The sequence below is a fragment of the Myxine glutinosa genome, chromosome 5 (assembly GCF_964187855.1).
Source record: "Myxine glutinosa chromosome 5, kmMyxGlut1.1, whole genome shotgun sequence".
Lineage (NCBI taxonomy): Eukaryota > Metazoa > Chordata > Myxini > Myxiniformes > Myxinidae > Myxine > Myxine glutinosa.
The window spans coordinates 3,772,292-3,790,624 of record NC_136265.1 but is presented as its reverse complement, the minus strand read 5'-3'; the positions used below and the strand labels follow the sequence as shown (position 1 = coordinate 3,790,624).

General features: G+C 45.9%; 1 protein-coding gene across 1 annotated transcript in view; it reads right to left on the bottom strand.

The window, feature by feature from the left end:
- The window catches only part of LOC137428762 (chitinase-3-like protein 1), a 218,380-nt gene that overhangs the window by 18,905 nt on the left and 181,142 nt on the right, over window positions 1–18,333 (bottom strand). The window contains exon 11 of the mRNA XM_068118658.2: window positions 17,448–17,586. Within this exon, the coding sequence (XP_067974759.2) occupies window positions 17,448–17,586 (139 nt within the window). The remainder of the gene's footprint in view (window positions 1–17,447; window positions 17,587–18,333) is intronic.

The following is an 18,333-nucleotide window of genomic DNA, read 5'->3' as shown; positions in this document are numbered from 1 at the left end:
CTTAACAATGATAAATGACTTTGTTTCTGGTTCTCTTAGCCATGATAAATGACTTTGTTTCTGGTTATCTTAGCCATGAAAAATGACTTTGTTTCTTGTTATCTTAGCCATGATAAATGACTTTGTTTCCGGTTATCTTAGCCATGATAAATGACTTTGTTTCCGGTTATCTTAGCCATGATAGATGAGTTTGTTTCCAGTTATCTTAACAATGATAAATGACTTTGTTTCTGGTTATCTTAGCCATGATAAATGACTTTGTTTCCGGTTATCTTAGCCATGATAAATGAGTTTGTTTCCAGTTATCTTAACAATGATAAATGACTTTGTTTCTGGTTATCTTAGCCATGATATATGACTTTGTTTCCGGTTATCTTAGCCATGATAAATGACTTTGTTTCCGGTTATCTTAGCCATGATAAATGAGTTTGTTTCCAGTTATCTTAACAATGATAAATGACTTTGTTTCTGGTTATCTTAGCCATGATAAATGACTTTGTTTCCGGTTATCTTAGCCATGATAAATGACTTTGTTTCCGGTTATCTTAGCCATGATAAATGGCTTTGTTTGTGGGTATCTTAGCTATGACAAATCACTTTGTTTCTGGTTATCTTGGCTATGATAAATCACTTTGTTTCTGGTTATCTTAGCTATGATAAATCACTTTGTTTCTGGTTATCTTAGCTATGATAAATCACTTTGTTTCTGCTTATCTTAGCTATGATAAATCACTTTGTTTCTGCTTTTCTTAGCCATGATAAATGAGTTTGTTTCTGGTTATCTTAGCCATGATAAATGAGTTTGTTTCCAGTTATCTTAACAATGATAAATGGCTTTGTTTCTGGTTCTCTTAGCCATGATAAATGAGTTTGTTTCCAGTTATCTTAGCCATGATAAATGAGTTTGTTTCCAGTTATCTTAGCCATGATAAATGAGTTTGTTTCCAGTTATCTTAGCCATGATAAATGACTTTGTTTCTGGTTATCTTAGCCATGATAAATGAGTTTGTTTCCAGTTATCTTAACAATGATAAATGGCTTTGTTTCTGGTTCTCTTAGCCATGATAAATGACTTTGTTTCTGCTTTTCTTAGCCATGATAAATGAGTTTGTTTCCAGTTATCTTAACAATGATAAATGGCTTTGTTTCTGGTTCTCTTAGCCATGATAAATGACTTTGTTTCTGCTTTTGTTAGCCATGATAAATGACTTTGTTTCTGCTTTTGTTAGCCATGATAAATGAGTTTGTTTCCAGTTATCTTAACAATGATAAATGACTTTGTTTCTGGTTCTCTTAGCCATGATAAATGACTTTGTTTCTGGTTATCTTAGCCATGAAAAATGACTTTGTTTCTTGTTATCTTAGCCATGATAAATGACTTTGTTTCCGGTTATCTTAGCCATGATAAATGACTTTGTTTCCGGTTATCTTAGCCATGATAGATGAGTTTGTTTCCAGTTATCTTAACAATGATAAATGACTTTGTTTCTGGTTATCTTAGCCATGATAAATGACTTTGTTTCCGGTTATCTTAGCCATGATAAATGAGTGTTTCCAGTTATCTTAACAATGATAAATGACTTTGTTTCTGGTTATCTTAGCCATGATAAATGACTTTGTTTCCGGTTATCTTAGCCATGATAAATGACTTTGTTTCCGGTTATCTTAGCCATGATAGATGACTTTGTTTCTGGTTATCTTAGCCATGATAGATGACTTTGTTTCTGGTAATCTTAACAATGATAAATCACTTTGTTTGTGGTTATCTTAGCCATGATAAATGACTGTTTCTGGTTATCTTAGTCATGATAAATGACTGTTTCTGGTTATCTTAGCCATGATAAATCACTTTGTTTCTGGTTATCTTAGCCATGATAAATCACTTTGTTTCTGGTTATCTTAGCCATGATAAATCACTTTGTTTCTGGTTATCTTAGCCATGATAAATGAGTGTTTCCAGTTATCTTAACAATGATAAATGACTTTGTTTCTGGTTCTCTTAGCCATGATAAATCACTTTGTTTCTGGTTATCTTAGCCATGATAAATGAGTGTTTCCAGTTATCTTAACAATGATAAATGACTTTGTTTCTGGTTCTCTTAGCCATGATAAATGACTTTGTTTCTGGTTATCTTAGCCATGAAAAATGACTTTGTTTCTTGTTATCTTAGCCATGATAAATGACTTTCTTTCTGGTTATCTTAGCCATTATAAATGACTTTGTTTCCGGTTATCTTAGCCATGATAAATGACTTTGTTTCTGGTTATCTTAGCCATGAAAAATGACTTTGTTTCTTGTTATCTTAGCCATGATAAATGACTTTCTTTCTGGTTATCTTAGCCATGATAAATGACTTTGTTTCCGGTTATCTTAGCCATGATAGATGACTTTGTTTCCGGTTATCTTAGCCATGATAGATGACTTTGTTTCCGGTTATCTTAGCCATGATAGATGACTTTGTTTCCGGTTATCTTAGCCATGATAGATGACTTTGTTTCCGGTTATCTTAGCCATGATAAATGACTTTGTTTCCGGTTATCTTAGCCATGATAAATGACTGTTTCCGGTTATCTTAGCCATGATAAATGACTTTGTTTCCGGTTATCTTAGCCATGATAGATGACTTTGTTTCTGGTTATCCTGACGTTTCACACTACAAGTATGTTGATGGCATGGCCTTTCGTCAAACTTGCAGTGACACTGAACAAACTAGTCATATGCAGCAGTAACTTCACTGTCTCCAAGAATGGTCATTTAAAAATGTTATGAATGTTCATACCAATAAGTGCCAAGTCATGATAACATGTTTCCAAAGATTCCCGGCAGACGTGCCTAGTTTTCATATCGGAGACTGAACTGTTCATCAAGCAGATTGTGTTGAACTATTGGGCATCCACGTGCAAGAAAACGTGAAATGGAACACTCAAGTTCAGGCAGGTAAAACCTTCAACAGAAAACTCGACTTTTTGCGGCAACTGAAACTTTCTAATTAATATCCCTGTTTCTGATTTAATAACAGTATATTTACAGTATGTCAGACCCACTTTGGAATATGCGTCACCCGCATGGGTTTGTGGCTTAACTCAGGTTCAGAAGGAACGTTTGGAGAAATTGCAACGGAAAACATTTTGTTTCATTCTCTCTCGTTACTTTTGTACAACCAAATCTAATGCAGACATTTTATCAGGTACTTGGAATTCCTGTTATTTCTGAGAGGCTGGAACAGCTCTCCCTCAATTTTGGTAATGTAACCTTAAAATCAAACATACACAGAGATTGGCTCCCCCCACCAAGAAACAATAACTCTTAAAATCAAACATACATAGAGATTGGCTCCCGCACCTTGGAACAATAACTCTTAAAATCAAACATACACAGAGATTGGCTCCCCCCACCAAGAAACAATAACTCTTAAAATCAAACATACATAGAGATTGGCTCCCCCACCTTGGAACAATAACTCTTAAAATCAAACATACACAGAGATTGGCTCCCCCCACCAAGAAACAATAACTCTTAAAATCAAACATACACAGAGATTGGCTCCCCCACCTTGGAACAATAACTCTTAAAATCAAACATACACAGAGATTGGCTCCCCCACCTTGGAACAATAACTCTTGAAATCAAACATACACAGAGATTGGCTCCCCCACCTAGAAACAATAACTCTTAAAATCAAACATACACAGAGATTGGCTCCCCCACCTTGGAACAATAACTCTTAAAATCAAACATACACAGAGATTGGCTCCCCCACCTTGGAACAATAACTCTTAAAATCAAACATACACAGAGATTGCCTCCCGCACCTTGGAACAATAACTCTTAAAATCAAACATACACAGAGATTGGCTCCCCCACCTTGGAACAATAACTCTTAAAATCAAACATACACAGACATTGGCTCCCCCACCTTGGAACAATAACTCTTAAAATCAAACATACACAGAGATTGGCTCCCCCACCTAGAAACAATAACTCTTAAAATCAAACATACACAGAGATTGGCTCCCGCACCTTGGAACAATAACTCTTAAAATCAAACATACACAGATTGGCTCCCCCACCTAGAAACAATAACTCTTAAAATCAAACATACACAGAGATTGGCTCCCCCACCGAGGAACAATAACTCTTAAAATCAAACATACATAGAGATTGGCTCCCCCACCTTGGAACAATAACTCATAAAATCAAACAGACACAGAGATTGGCTCCCCCACCTTGGAACAATAACTCTTAAAATCAAACATACACAGAGATTGGCTCCCCCACCTAGAAACAATAACTCTTAAAATCAAACATACACAGAGATTGGCTCCTCCACCGAGGAACAATAACTCTTAAAATCAAACATACACAAAGATTGGCTCCCCCACCGAGGAACAATAACTCTTAAAATCAAACATACACAGAGATTGGCTCCCCCACCTTGGAACAATAACTCTTAAAATCAAACATACACAGACATTGGCTCCCCCACCTAGAAACAATAACTCTTAAAATCAAACATACACAGAGATTGGCTCCCCCACCTTGGAACAATAACTCTTAAAATCAAACATACACAGAGATTGGCTCCCCCACCTAGAAACAATAACTCTTAAAATCAAACATACACAGACATTGGCTCCCCCACCTAGAAACAATAACTCTTAAAATCAAACATACACAGAGATTGGCTCCCCCACCTTGGAACAATAACTCTTAAAATCAAACATACACAGAGATTGGCTCCCCCACCTTGGAACAATAACTCTTAAAATCAAACATACACAGAGATTGGCTCCCCCACCTTGGAACAATAACTCTTAAAATCAAACATACACAGAGATTGGCTCCCCCACCTTGGAACAATAACTCTTAAAATCAAACATACACAGAGATTGGCTCCCCCACCTAGAAACAATAACTCTTAAAATCAAACATACACAGACATTGGCTCCCCCACCTAGAAACAATAACTCTTAAAATCAAACATACACAGAGATTGGCTCCCCCACCTTGGAACAATAACTCTTAAAATCAAACATACACAGAGATTGGCTCCCCCACCGAGGAACAATAACTCTTAAAATCAAACATACACAGAGATTGGCTCCCCCACCTTGGAACAATAACTCTTAAAATCAAACATACACAGAGATTGGCTCCCCCACCTTGGAACAATAACTCTTAAAATCAAACATACACAGAGATTGGCTCCCCCACCTAGAAACAATAACTCTTAAAATCAAACATACACAGACATTGGCTCCCCCACCTAGAAACAATAACTCTTAAAATCAAACATACACAGAGATTGGCTCCCCCACCTTGGAACAATAACTCTTAAAATCAAACATACACAGAGATTGGCTCCCCCACCTTGGAACAATAACTCTTAAAATCAAACATACACAGAGATTGGCTCCCCCACCTAGAAACAATAACTCTTAAAATCAAACATACACAGACATTGGCTCCCCCACCTTGGAACAATAACTCTTAAAATCAAACATACACAGAGATTGGCTCCCCCACCGAGAAACAATAACTCTTAAAATCAAACATACACAGACATTGGCTCCCCCCCCCCCCCCCTAGAAACAATAACTTTTAAAATCAAACATACACAGAGATGGGCTCCCCCACCTAGGAACAATAACTCTTAAAATCAAACATACACAGACATTGGCTCCCCCCACCTAGAAACAATAACAATAACTTATTTATTTGCCATTTTATTTTCGAGCCATTTATATATTTTTTGTTCTTGTCCTTGCAATATTTGTATGTTGACTAATTCAGCCGATGGCTGCGAAAGTCTTTTTGTAATAAACCGATTATTGATTGATTGATAAAATTACACCACAGTTCATGTCAAAGATAGGTACAGGTCTAACCTTAACAACTGTCCATTTCTTAACATCAGCAATAATTACCCTCGCCTGAGGAGACGGTATTGCATTTGAGTCCGTTTGTTTGTTTGTTTGTTTGTTTGTTTGTTACTTGGCAGATTTTTTTTTTTTTTTTTTTTTTTTTTTGCAAGTATGTTACTCACTCCGGTTTGTGTGTGTGCTTGTCTGTCCGTTCACTTATACTTGCCTGCAGGACAATTTTAAACCAATCTTCACGAAACTTCACCAAATGGTAGAGTTCCTGGTCCGACAAAATCCTATTTATTTTTGGGGTCAAAAGGTCAAAAGTTCAACAAAGGCCAAAGGTCAACCACTTTTTTCAAATTCCTAAAATCCTCAATTTTCATCCCATTGACTTAAAATTTGAATAGGATTTACATATCGGCGAACTGAATTCAACCACCAACTATTTGTGAGATCAACATAGGCCAAAAGGTCAACATAGGCAAAAGGTCAACCACTTTTTTCAAATTTTAAAAATCCACAATTTTCATCCGATTGAATTGAAATTTGAATAGGATTTACATATCGGCTCACTGAATTCAACCACCAACTATTTTTGAGATCACCTTAGGCCAAAAGGTCAACGCAGGCCAAAGGTCAACCATTTTTTTTCAAATTTCTAAAATCCTCAATTTTCATCCGATTGACTTGAAATTTGAATAGGATATATATGTCGGCGAATTGAATTCAACCAACAACTATTTTTGAGATCAGCATAGGCCAAAAGGTCAACATAGGCCAAAGGTCAACAACCATTTCAAATTTCTAAAATCCTCAATTTTCATCCGATTGACTTGAAATTTGAATAGGGTTTACATATCAGCTTACTGAATTCAACCACCAACTATTTTGAGATCAGTGTGGGCCAAAAGGTCAACTTAGGCCAAAGGTCAACCACTTTTTAAAAAATTTATAATATCCTCAATTTATAATATACGTATATATATATATATATGTATGTATATATTGTTGCGAATATGGAATTTGGCCTCCATATCCGCTTGTAAATATTCCCCTATTTTCTCCGATACTCCCCAACTCTCCCTTACCCCATTCCCTAGTCCCATTGTCTGTAAACAACACCCATTAGAGCCGATCTTCCCCTTCATCCCCCCATTAAATGTCGTGCCCAGGTCCCCCGCACCACACGTAGACAATTATAGGACATCTTGCTAGTTATTCTTAATCTATGTCAGTTAAGGACTTGTTTCCATTAATTATGACTCTTCGTTGCACCAGAATGTGATTATATGGCACCTGTTAGGAAGTTTAGGACCTCCCCATACCTCTCCGCATCTCTTCCCCATGAAGAAGCGCCAACTACAACAACAACAACAAAAGAGGGGGGCGGCGCGGTGACGGCATGGGGAGTGGGCGTCCTCCTTCCGGCTCGGTTAGCCGCCATTGACCACGCGCTCCACGGGGTTACCACGAAGGGGCTCCCTGTCGGCCCCTCGTCAAGGGCGGAGCCGGTAACCCCCGCACCCAATGAGAAGCCATGGGCCGATGCCATCTGGGGCGGCGCTAACGAGCCGAGGGCGTGTCACTCCCCGCCGGATATACGCGGCCCCGCGCCGGACGTGACGTGAGATGCGCCCCGAGCTTGGAAGGACAAGACGCCACCCTCCCGAGCGCTGAGCGACCTCCCCGGCATCTCCACCAAAGTCGCGACCCACGAGCGCTGAGCGACCTCCCCGCATCTGCTGGACACCACCGTACGTGATTCTGTCCCGGAGCCAGGTGCACCTGAGCCATCGACTGCCGCTTTCCTTGCCATCAAATCCCGTGTGAGTCAGCGTTGTCCCGTTTATCTGTGGTCTGTCTAGGGTTAATATAAGGTTGTGTCTAAGTGCCCACCTTCCTATGTTTCCCTCTTGTCCCTGTAATCTAACCTTTTTCCGTACGAATATACTTGAGAACTGAACCCCTGGTGTCGTATTGTGTCATTATAACCCAGCCGGGTGTCTTCTCTTTCCTATTGAGCCAGCATAGCGCGGCTTCGTCGACGTTCGAGTACAATCGGGTAACTTGTACGGATACGGCGGCCATCCCGCTCGGCCCACCATACCATCAAAGTCGTATCTGTAACAATTGGTGTCGGGAGTGAGATTCGAGGCCCGACCAAATTTTGAAGAAAAAAAAAAAAAAAAACGAATAGAGGAAAAAAAAAATTTGGTCAAAATTTGGAGCGGCCGAAATTTGTTTTGTTTTACGAAACTCGAATTTTGCAAGTCGCGCTATGGCGGATCAAGACGGCTGGGGTCCGGTAGGGGAGAGTGAGGTAGGGTCGATCCAGGACCAAAATGAGGGACGTGAGGAGAGCGAAACAGCGAGGGTAGCAGGCGCGCAAAATGGCGCCTCGCTGGTCACCGCGCCGGCGACCGTGACAGCGCCCCTGGTGGATCCGAACCTTTTCCTCCTGCAAATGGGGGCCCTTATGGACAGGCTAGAAGCCAAAATGGGACAAATGGGGAACCGGATGGATGCTCAGGGTGAGCGATTGGAGGGCCAAATGGGGGTAATAAGGGACGAAGCGAGGGCTCAGAGTGAGCAAATGGGGGTAATGAGGGACGAAGCGAGGGGTACCAGTGAGGGGTTAGACAATAATTTTGAGGGATTAGACATGAAATTTGGGAAATTAGACGATAGATTAGGGGAAATACAGGAGGGGTTAACGGGGGTAGAAAACAGAATGGCCGCTCAAGAGAATCAAATGGAAGGGATGCAAAAAGGGTTAGAGGGGTTAGAAAACACCATGGAAGGCAAATTGAGGGACATGAGGGACCAAGCGGAAAGGGAAGTTAACCAAATGGGGCAGCAGATAGAGGGGGTCAGAATGGGGGTAGAAACCAAACTGGATGCTCACAGGGAGGAAATGGAGCAGATGAGGGTGGCATCTGGGCAGGAGATGCAAGTGATGGGAGAGGAGATCAGAAAAGGAGTGAGTGAGGAGGTCGGAGGAGTGCGCGAGGAGGTGAGGCACTGTGAGGAGCACATGGAAAAGGAGGTGAGAAAGGGGACTGTAAAGTTACAAGGGGGCATAGAGGACCTGACGCAAGAGGTGGAGCAGCTGACGGTGGGACAGACGGAGTTAGTGGAGCAGGTTCAAAGGAACACTGCGGTATTAGGAGGTTTAAAGGCGACACAGAAAGAACTAAAAGATGACTTGGTAGCGACGAAGAGGGAATGTCAGATGGTACGTGAGGGACTGACAACGAGGTTGGACGAGGTCATAGAGGTAATGGAGACGAAGGACCGGCAGGTGAGGACGCACCTGGAAACGGTCAAGGTAGCCTTGGAGGACGAGCTTGAGGAGACGTACCGGGGAATAAAAGAGGTGAAGCACAAATTAGAAGAAGTGGAAGAAGGGATGAGCGAAATTAAGAAGCGACGGAGAGGGGATAAGAAGGAGATAAAGGAGGAGATAAAAGAATTGGTCCAAAGTCTGTGTTTGGATCGTGATGATGTGCTCATTAACCGAATGAGGGATTCGCAGGTGATGGAGGAGAAGCGAAGAGAAAGAGGACCCGGTGTAAGTGGTGACCAATATGGTCGTGCGTATGATGCGCCAGGTGATTTAATAAGCTTGGGGGTCGAGATGGACCCGGGTGTTCGTGAGAGGCCGTTGGTGAAGTGTGCGACAGGTCTGGTGTGCGAAAGAGGAGGTGTGCGAGAAAGTCCGACTCTGGGGTGTGTGAGGAAAAAGTGCGTGCCAAGCAGTGAGGGTGTTGGCGAGAGTGAGTCGGTCGTAGCGCGGGTGCGAGGAAGCACATGGGAGCGCGGTGTGGTGAGTGTTACAGAGGGTGTGACGGGAGAGTGTGCGCAGGAGTGTGCGCGAGAAAGGTGTGTGACGGACAGGTGCATGAGGAAAGAGTGCGCTGTCAGAAGTAAGGAAGAGTGTCCACCTGTGGTGAGTGTTACAGAGGGTGTAACGGGAGAGTGTGCGCGAGAAAGGTGTGTAACGGACAGGTGCATGGGGAGAGAGTGCGCTGTCAAAGGCAAGGAAGAATGCATGCCTGTGGTGAGTGTTACAGAGGGTGTGACGGGAGAGTGTGCGCGAGGAAGGTGTGTAACGGACAGGTGCATGGGGAAAGAGTGCGCTGTCAAGAGTAAGGGTGAGTGCGCTGTCAGGAATGGAGGTGGAAGTAGTGAGAGTGACATGGAGCGTGAGTTAGTTGTGACAGGTGAGCGAGGATGTACACCTGGGATGGAAGGATGCACACCTGGAATGGTAGAGCGTGAGTGGGAATGCACGCTGGAGTTGGTGGTGAGGCACGTGGTTGGGTGTGCGAATGAGGGCACACCTGTGATTGTCACAGAGGAGGTGACAGAGGAGGGGGCGCGAAGAGGTGTTTTGGTGAGGTGTGCTACCAACGAATGTGTGCCAAAGTGTTCGGTGGTCAGGTGTGTGACCAAGGCTGTGAGTGGAATGGGTGTACCTGGGTGTGTAAGGAAAGGTACGAGGAGCATGAGCACGGCTGGATGTGTGAGCAAGGAACGGGCTGCGGGATGTAAGCATGCAGGTGAAGCATCGACGTTAGACGGGATAGAGTTTAGAACGACTTATAGCCGAAGCGGGCCCTCGGTGCGTGCTGGGCCTCGCTTTGAACGGCCGCGTCCGTGCTCCACTAGGCGGAGCGGGCAGCCCGATAGAAAGGGTCGTCATGGCGACCACTTTTTGTTGAGGCAGTCCGGCAGGTCGAGATCGGGACATGGGATGGCTCCACGCCGAGGTGATGCGTGGGATCTCGGCACGGGTAAACCCCCGTCCCTGCACCGAATGCGGGACGCATCCAGCCGCTGGCACAAAACAACCAGCATCCATTGCTTGGCTTTACGAAGCCGGGCTTTGGACAGGAATTGGCGCACCGAGAGGTATTAGTGAGTCGACTGGGTGATGAGGTTAGTGTTTTGGACCCAAAATTAGAGAAAAGCAAAATTTAATGATTGGCAAAGGATTGGCAGTAGTGATTGGCAGATGATGGGCAGTGATTGGCAAATTTTTAATTTGTTGCAATTTGATGTGCGAAATTGGTAGGGAGAGACCCCCGATGTGGTGGGATGGCATCCCTGCCACCCTTCCCATGAGGGGGGCAAAGGAGCAATAGCTTATGGGGTGTATGGCAGTGAAAACTAGCCCGGGTGGGTTAGGATATGGTGTGTAGGGATCTAGCGAAGATGACATTAGGTAACGTTAAGTTTAGTTAGTGACTGATACCTGTAGTGGGGACGCAGGTAGATTAGTATGGATGATAATGACGTGGGAGCGCAATAGTTTAAAGGGACGACTGGGAAGCGCAAGTTTCAGAAGGGAGTAGTTAGCTGAGATGATGCTGTGTGTGTGAGGATTGAACAGGTGTGATTGCACAGGTGTGCAACTGGACAGGTGTGTGGAGCAGTGTATGAGTAGTGAGTGTGTGGATCAGCGCGAATGCGCTTGGGGAGAGAAGGGTGCCGGTGGCACCAGGTGTGAGAGCACAGGTGTGCAAGTACAGGTGTGTGGAGAGAGTTGGAGTGAGTGGTACGGAGTGGTGTGCATGGTGCGAAGGTGTGGATGGGGGAAGAGTGGACCCCCCTTTCACGAGTACCCGGGGCGGGTAGTGTAAGTGTTAGGTAGAGGGTATAGGTAAGTTGTGGTTGGATATTGGCATCTGTGGTGCGGTTGCAGAATGGTGTTGTGAATGGGTGCATTAGTGTTGTGGAAATGGCTGGGCGTGTAGCCTGTTAGTGTGTGTAGTTGGTTGGGCACTCCACCACTGTGAGGATGTCGGCCAGGTGAGGCCGCAGGTGGGCTCTGGGAGCCGGTAGTTGTGAGTGGGTGCCTGAGGATCCCGGGTGTGGATCGGGCAGCCCAGTGCCAGAGAGGGCACGGAGTGGGGAGAGAGCCAGAGGGCCTTCCCCAGGTAGTTAGGTTAGGGTGAGGAGCAGGTAAGCTCGGAGGCAACTGCAGTGGTGGAGGTGTGCAGGTGGGTAGACCCACTGGGAGAGGTACACGCCGCAGCCCAGAAATTGTGCGAGGGCACCGGGAGATGAATCGGGGGAGTGAGACCCCAAATTGAAGAGCACCACAGTTTGGCCAATGGGAATTGGTTTTTAGAACCCATAGTGTAAGAGGGCCAATGGTTTGGCCGGAGAAAGCCCCCGGGTAGTGTAAAGTTGTTAAAGTCATTTAGGAGATAGTTAGGATTGATGAACCTGTCGCACCATACGCAGCCACTTACCTGTGGTGATGATGATGACTCCACACCTGTGTTTTCTTTGTTTGTGTTGCAGAAATGAGAATTGCTGTTGGATTTGTGAGACGCATCACGACGTGGATGAGACATTGGGGTGATTCCATCTCTCCCTCCCTAGGAGGGACTGATGATGAATTGAAAATGGCAAATTTTGATGAGAGTTGAAAATGGCAAATTTGATTGGTTAGGAGGGAGAGAAGACGAATTTGGTATATGGGAGGAACGGGGAAGACAGTAGGGATGTTTGTGGATTTGTAAAGTAGATGTTTATGGGTAGTGTTGTGTTTTGTTGATACAGTAAGGGGTAAGGGAGGGGCCATGTAGGTTACCTGGTGGGGGGGGCGTACGGTAGGAACGTACCTGTCTCACCTGGTTCCCATGTGCCCCCAGTGTGCATCACCTTGCATTGCGTGCACTTTTGCGCCCTTACCACCTTGCTCACTTGTCTTGTTTTTGTCTCCCACCTCCGAGGATCTGGCTTTGGGGTAGAGAGAGAGGAGAGAGAGGTGCTGGCTACGCAGTTGTGGGCCTGCACTTTCGCTGTTCGCTGCCTGGATCGGTACACCATATGGACCGCAATGTTTGTGGCCACCCACAATGGACCGCAGCTCTTTTGCGGCCAAGCACCACCCGTGGAAGGACCTATGGGTCAACGTGGCACCTATGCCATAAAGGTGAACCACTGTTAATTAACACCAAGTGCACCACAAGAAGAGCAAGAGACACCTGCAGGGTTAGGGGTTGTCGCATTTATTTTTAATCATTGAACAATGGTGACTGCACCGATTGGTGGTGGGGTGGTGCTGTTGATGCTCGGAAAGGGTGCTCTGCACGTTATTAAAGGCCGTCGGCCACAGAGCACTCGTGGGTTGGTGTATCGATGTTGGCAAGCGCGCTCTCTCTATGCATAACATCTGCATGTGTTCCTCCAAAAACAGGTCCTGGATCGTAGGGTAAATAGCAGCGTAGTCTTGTAAATAATGCTCCCTACCGGCTGTATGTTTAGTTTGAGAATTCTTTCCGGATTCGGTTATCCTGTGGGTGTGTTTCTGTGAGGAGAAGGGTGCAACGTCGCAGGGGGACATATTTACTCATTTGTGAATATCTGTAAAACTGTCGCACTCAGGGTAGAGTTAATAGTAGAGGGAACTACATTGCGTGCCACACTAAAGTAGGTAAAAATTTATCGGGTCGGGACGCCCCGAGGGTAGAGAAGGGTGCAATGTTGCGAATATGGAATTTGGCCTCCATATCCGCTTGTAAATATTCCCCTATTTTCTCCGATACTCCCCAACTCTCCCTTACCCCATTCCCTAGTCCCATTGTCTGTAAACAACACCCATTAGAGCCGATCTTCCCCTTCATCCCCCCATTAAATGTCGTGCCCAGGTCCCCCGCACCACACGTAGACAATTATAGGACATCTTGCTAGTTATTCTTAATCTATGTCAGTTAAGGACTTGTTTCCATTAATTATGACTCTTCGTTGCACCAGAATGTGATTATATGGCACCTGTTAGGAAGTTTAGGACCTCCCCATACCTCTCCGCATCTCTTCCCCATGAAGAAGCGCCAACTACAACAACAACAACAAAAGAGGGGGGCGGCGCGGTGACGGCATGGGGAGTGGGCGTCCTCCTTCCGGCTCGGTTAGCCGCCATTGACCACGCGCTCCACGGGGTTACCACGAAGGGGCTCCCTGTCGGCCCCTCGTCAAGGGCGGAGCCGGTAACCCCCGCACCCAATGAGAAGCCATGGGCCGATGCCATCTGGGGCGGCGCTAACGAGCCGAGGGCGTGTCACTCCCCGCCGGATATACGCGGCCCCGCGCCGGACGTGACGTGAGATGCGCCCCGAGCTTGGAAGGACAAGACGCCACCCTCCCGAGCGCTGAGCGACCTCCCCGGCATCTCCACCAAAGTCGCGACCCACGAGCGCTGAGCGACCTCCCCGCATCTGCTGGACACCACCGTACGTGATTCTGTCCCGGAGCCAGGTGCACCTGAGCCATCGACTGCCGCTTTCCTTGCCATCAAATCCCGTGTGAGTCAGCGTTGTCCCGTTTATCTGTGGTCTGTCTAGGGTTAATATAAGGTTGTGTCTAAGTGCCCACCTTCCTATGTTTCCCTCTTGTCCCTGTAATCTAACCTTTTTCCGTACGAATATACTTGAGAACTGAACCCCTGGTGTCGTATTGTGTCATTATAACCCAGCCGGGTGTCTTCTCTTTCCTATTGAGCCAGCATAGCGCGGCTTCGTCGACGTTCGAGTACAATCGGGTAACTTGTACGGATACGGCGGCCATCCCGCTCGGCCCACCATACCATCAAAGTCGTATCTGTAACAATATGTATATATATATATATATATTGTTGCGGTTTTGAGAACCCCTCACTTGTAAATACTTGTAAATAATAACTCTTGTAAATTTCCCAGCATTTAATAAGGTCGCACCCATTGTTAGTCCATATGCAACACGTAGGACACCATAGGACTTTCAGTTATTTCCTTAGTATGTGTCAAGTTAAGGCTGTGTTCCCAATAGTTGCATCTGCGTTGCATTAATTAAATAAGATAGGCCCCATTCCGTCCATTTTGCCAGTCTCTCTCTCCAAATTGGGTTACGCGCCTCTGCTCACCCAGCAGCGTTCGCTGCCTCGCTCCAAACGCCATTACGCACGCGGTCAAGCTTGGATAAGAAGGGGGCTGAGTGCCAAGAACGAGGCGTGGCCCTGTCAACGAGCCGTCAAGGGCGGAACCGGTGAGCCCTCGCTAACCAACCAGGGCAGAGGTGAGCTCGCTGGCGGGCGTGTCTCTATGAAGCACGCATTGATTTCAAAGCACATTATATAAGTGCAAGCGCGAAGACTGCTTTCGGAACTGCGCAGGGGACCGTTGCTATTAAAGGAAATGCGCGGAGACGTCTGATTGTAACGTTATCCAGAGGACAGCGCGGAGACACGCTTGTTTCAACGAACTGTGCAGGGAACCATTGTTTGATACGAACTGCCGTTTGATACGGACCTTGATTGATCGGGAGAGAGAGAGAGCGTTCGGCACGCTATACGTACGCAGCATTCCAGCCCCTCGCATATGTAAGGTCCGGTCGCGCGCCAACGATACGCGAAGCTGCCTGCCGTTCTTCGCCCGCGGACCCGGAGCCTGGACCGGAGCCGGATCCCATCACCTGGAACCATCTGCCTGGACCTTCCCCCTCTACCAGCTGCCATCCCGTGTGAGTCTGTTTGTCCGGGGTTGTAAGTAAGACTGTATAGTTAAGATTGCCCTGTGTCCTTTTGCTCTTCTTCTTCTTGTACATTCTTTGCCCTTCCTCTTCTCTTTGGTTTGTTAATAAATGTACCTTGTTCTTTCTTGGTTTTTCCCTAATCCGATCGCCTCCGTCTTTTCTTCCAATTGAGTACCTGTGGCACGATCTGGAAACCGCTCAGAATCGGGTTTAGTTTTATTGTAAACGGCTCGGATCGCGGATTGCTACCCGCTTGGCAATATTCCATCTTATCCGTGGTTCGAGCGGGAGTTATTTCCCTGCTCGCGGTCGGGGTTACTAAGTAGGTATTTGGGACTTCATTGGCCAATCACCCTAGCTGATTCCGACCGGGAGGAGCGTCATAATTTCCAGGATTGGGGGACGGCCAGCTTAAAAGACAAGGGGATTAACCCCCCCTTAATAAGGGGAGTGCCGACCACCGAATCTGCAACAATTGGTGTCTGGGAGTGGGATTGGACCCGAACCAAATTTTATATATCATTTGAAAAAATTTTGGTCGAAATTACGAGTGGCCGAAATTTTATTTAAGACCCAAATTGTATCGTGCCATGGATAGTCAAGGCGATCGGATGCCGGTGGGGGAGATAGAAGAAGGGTTAGAGTCAACCCAGGACCCCAGGGAAGAGGTAGAAGAGATGGAAGAGGAGGGTGAAGAGGGTGTAATAGTGAGGGTGGCGGGTGCACAAAATGGCGGCGCCAACCAACCAGGGCAGAGGTGAGCTCGCTGGCGGGCGTGTCTCTATGAAGCGCGCATTGATTTCAAAGCGCGTTATATAAGCGCAAGCGCGAGGCCTGCTTTCGGAACTGCGCAGGGGACGGTTGCTATTAAAGGAAATGCGCGGAGACGTCTGATTGTAACGTTATCCAGAGGACAGCGCGGAGGCGCGCTTGTTTCAACGAACTGCGCAGGGAACCATCGTTTGATACGAACTGCCGTTTGATACGGACCTTGATTGATCGGGAGAGAGAGAGCGTTCGGCACGCTATACATACGCAGCATTCCAGCCCCTTGCATATGTAAGGTCCGGTCGCACGCCAACGATACGCGAAGCTGCCTGCCGTTCTTCGCCCACGGACCGGGAGCCTGGACCGGAGCCGGATCCCATCGCCTGGAACCATCTGCCTGGACCTTCCCCCCCTACCAGCTGCCATCCCGTGTGAGTCTGTCTGTTTGTCCGGGGTTGTAAGTAAGACTGTATAGTTAAGATTGCCCTGTGTCCTTTTGCTCTTCTTCTTCTTGTACATTCTTTCCCTTTCCTCTTCTCTTTGGTTTTTTAATAAATGTACCTTGTTCCTCCTTGGTTTTTCCCTAATCCGATCGCCTCCGTCTTTTCTTCCAATTGAGTACCTGTGGCACGATCTGGAAACCGCTCAGGATCGGGTTAGTCTTTGTTAATGGCTCGGGCCGCGGATTGCTACCCGCTCGGCAATTTCCATCTTATCCGTGGTTCGAGTGGGAGTTATTTCCCTGCTCGCGGTCGGGGTTAGTACGTAGGTATTTGGGACTTCATTGACCAATCACCCTAGCTAATTCCGACCGGGAGGAGCATCATAATTTCCAGGATTGGGGGACGGCCAGCTTAAAAGACAAGGGGATTAACCCCGCCCCCCTTGGTAATGGGAGAGCCGACCCCCGAATCCGCAACAATATATATATATATATATATATATATATATATATATATATATATATATATATATATATATATATATATATCTCTACTCAGATTCAGCAAGCTACAAGCCGTCATCTGTGTCCAATGACTCACCGTCGCCGGTCGTGTCCACTGCTCCATGCCCGCGTGTTTCTTCTAGATGCATTGTGTGACCAGCATATTTGAAAGAGTATGTGACTTAAGGGGGGAGGAGTGTAGTGCCGTGGGCGGGGCCGAGCGAGGCTGCTTTGGGCGGGGCCGAGTGAGGCCTGTGTTGCCGTTGCCTGGAATATAGATGGTGCTTGATCCTATCTGTGTGTCCGTATCTTTATAACAAAGACATTACAGAAAACCACTTGCATGTTGCGTTGCTCAGAACCAGATGCAGTTGTGTGGTGAAGGGAAACCGTCCATTTTGACATTGGTTGTCGGGGTCGTCGATACTTAGTGGATCCATCATCATGCTTCCTGCGAAGCCTTGCTCTTTGATCCAACATGCCTGAGCAGGGGGTGCATGAAATTAGTGCACATGCACATGTATTCATTTTTCATTTCGATTCATTGCAATATGATTGAGAAAAAAAAATTTGATTTTTAAATGAAAGTCTCATCACATTGTGTTTTTATAATTGCAAAATGTAAAATGATTTCCATTCTGTGCAGTGTTTTATATTCCCATTTTGTTTAATTCTCCAAAACAATACACGGATTCAATATTTTTCCAAAGGCCCACCGTTCTCAGACAGTTTAGCATTGGATAACTTGTCCGAAATATCATCAAATATAAAAGCTTTTTGACAATTACATGTTGGACAAATCATGAATATGAGTGGGAAGTGCTGGGTATCATTATTGAATATTCCCATCAAGGGAACCTTTTAAAAACTATCGATAGATTTATACATGTACACCTGGGTATACCCATTCTGTACGGATAGGTACACCCACCACCTATCTATACCCAAGGGTAACACCATCTATCCATACCCAGGGGTACACCACCTAACTATACCCAGGGGTACACCACCTATCTATACCCAAGGGTAACACCATCTATCTATACCCAGGGGTAACACCACCTATCTATACCCAGGGGTACACCACCTATCCATACCCAGGGGTACACCACCTAACTATATCCAGGGGTATACCACCTATCCATACCCAGGGGTACACCACCTATCCATACCCAGGGGCACACCACCTATCCATACCCAGGGGCACACCACCTATCCATACCCAGGGG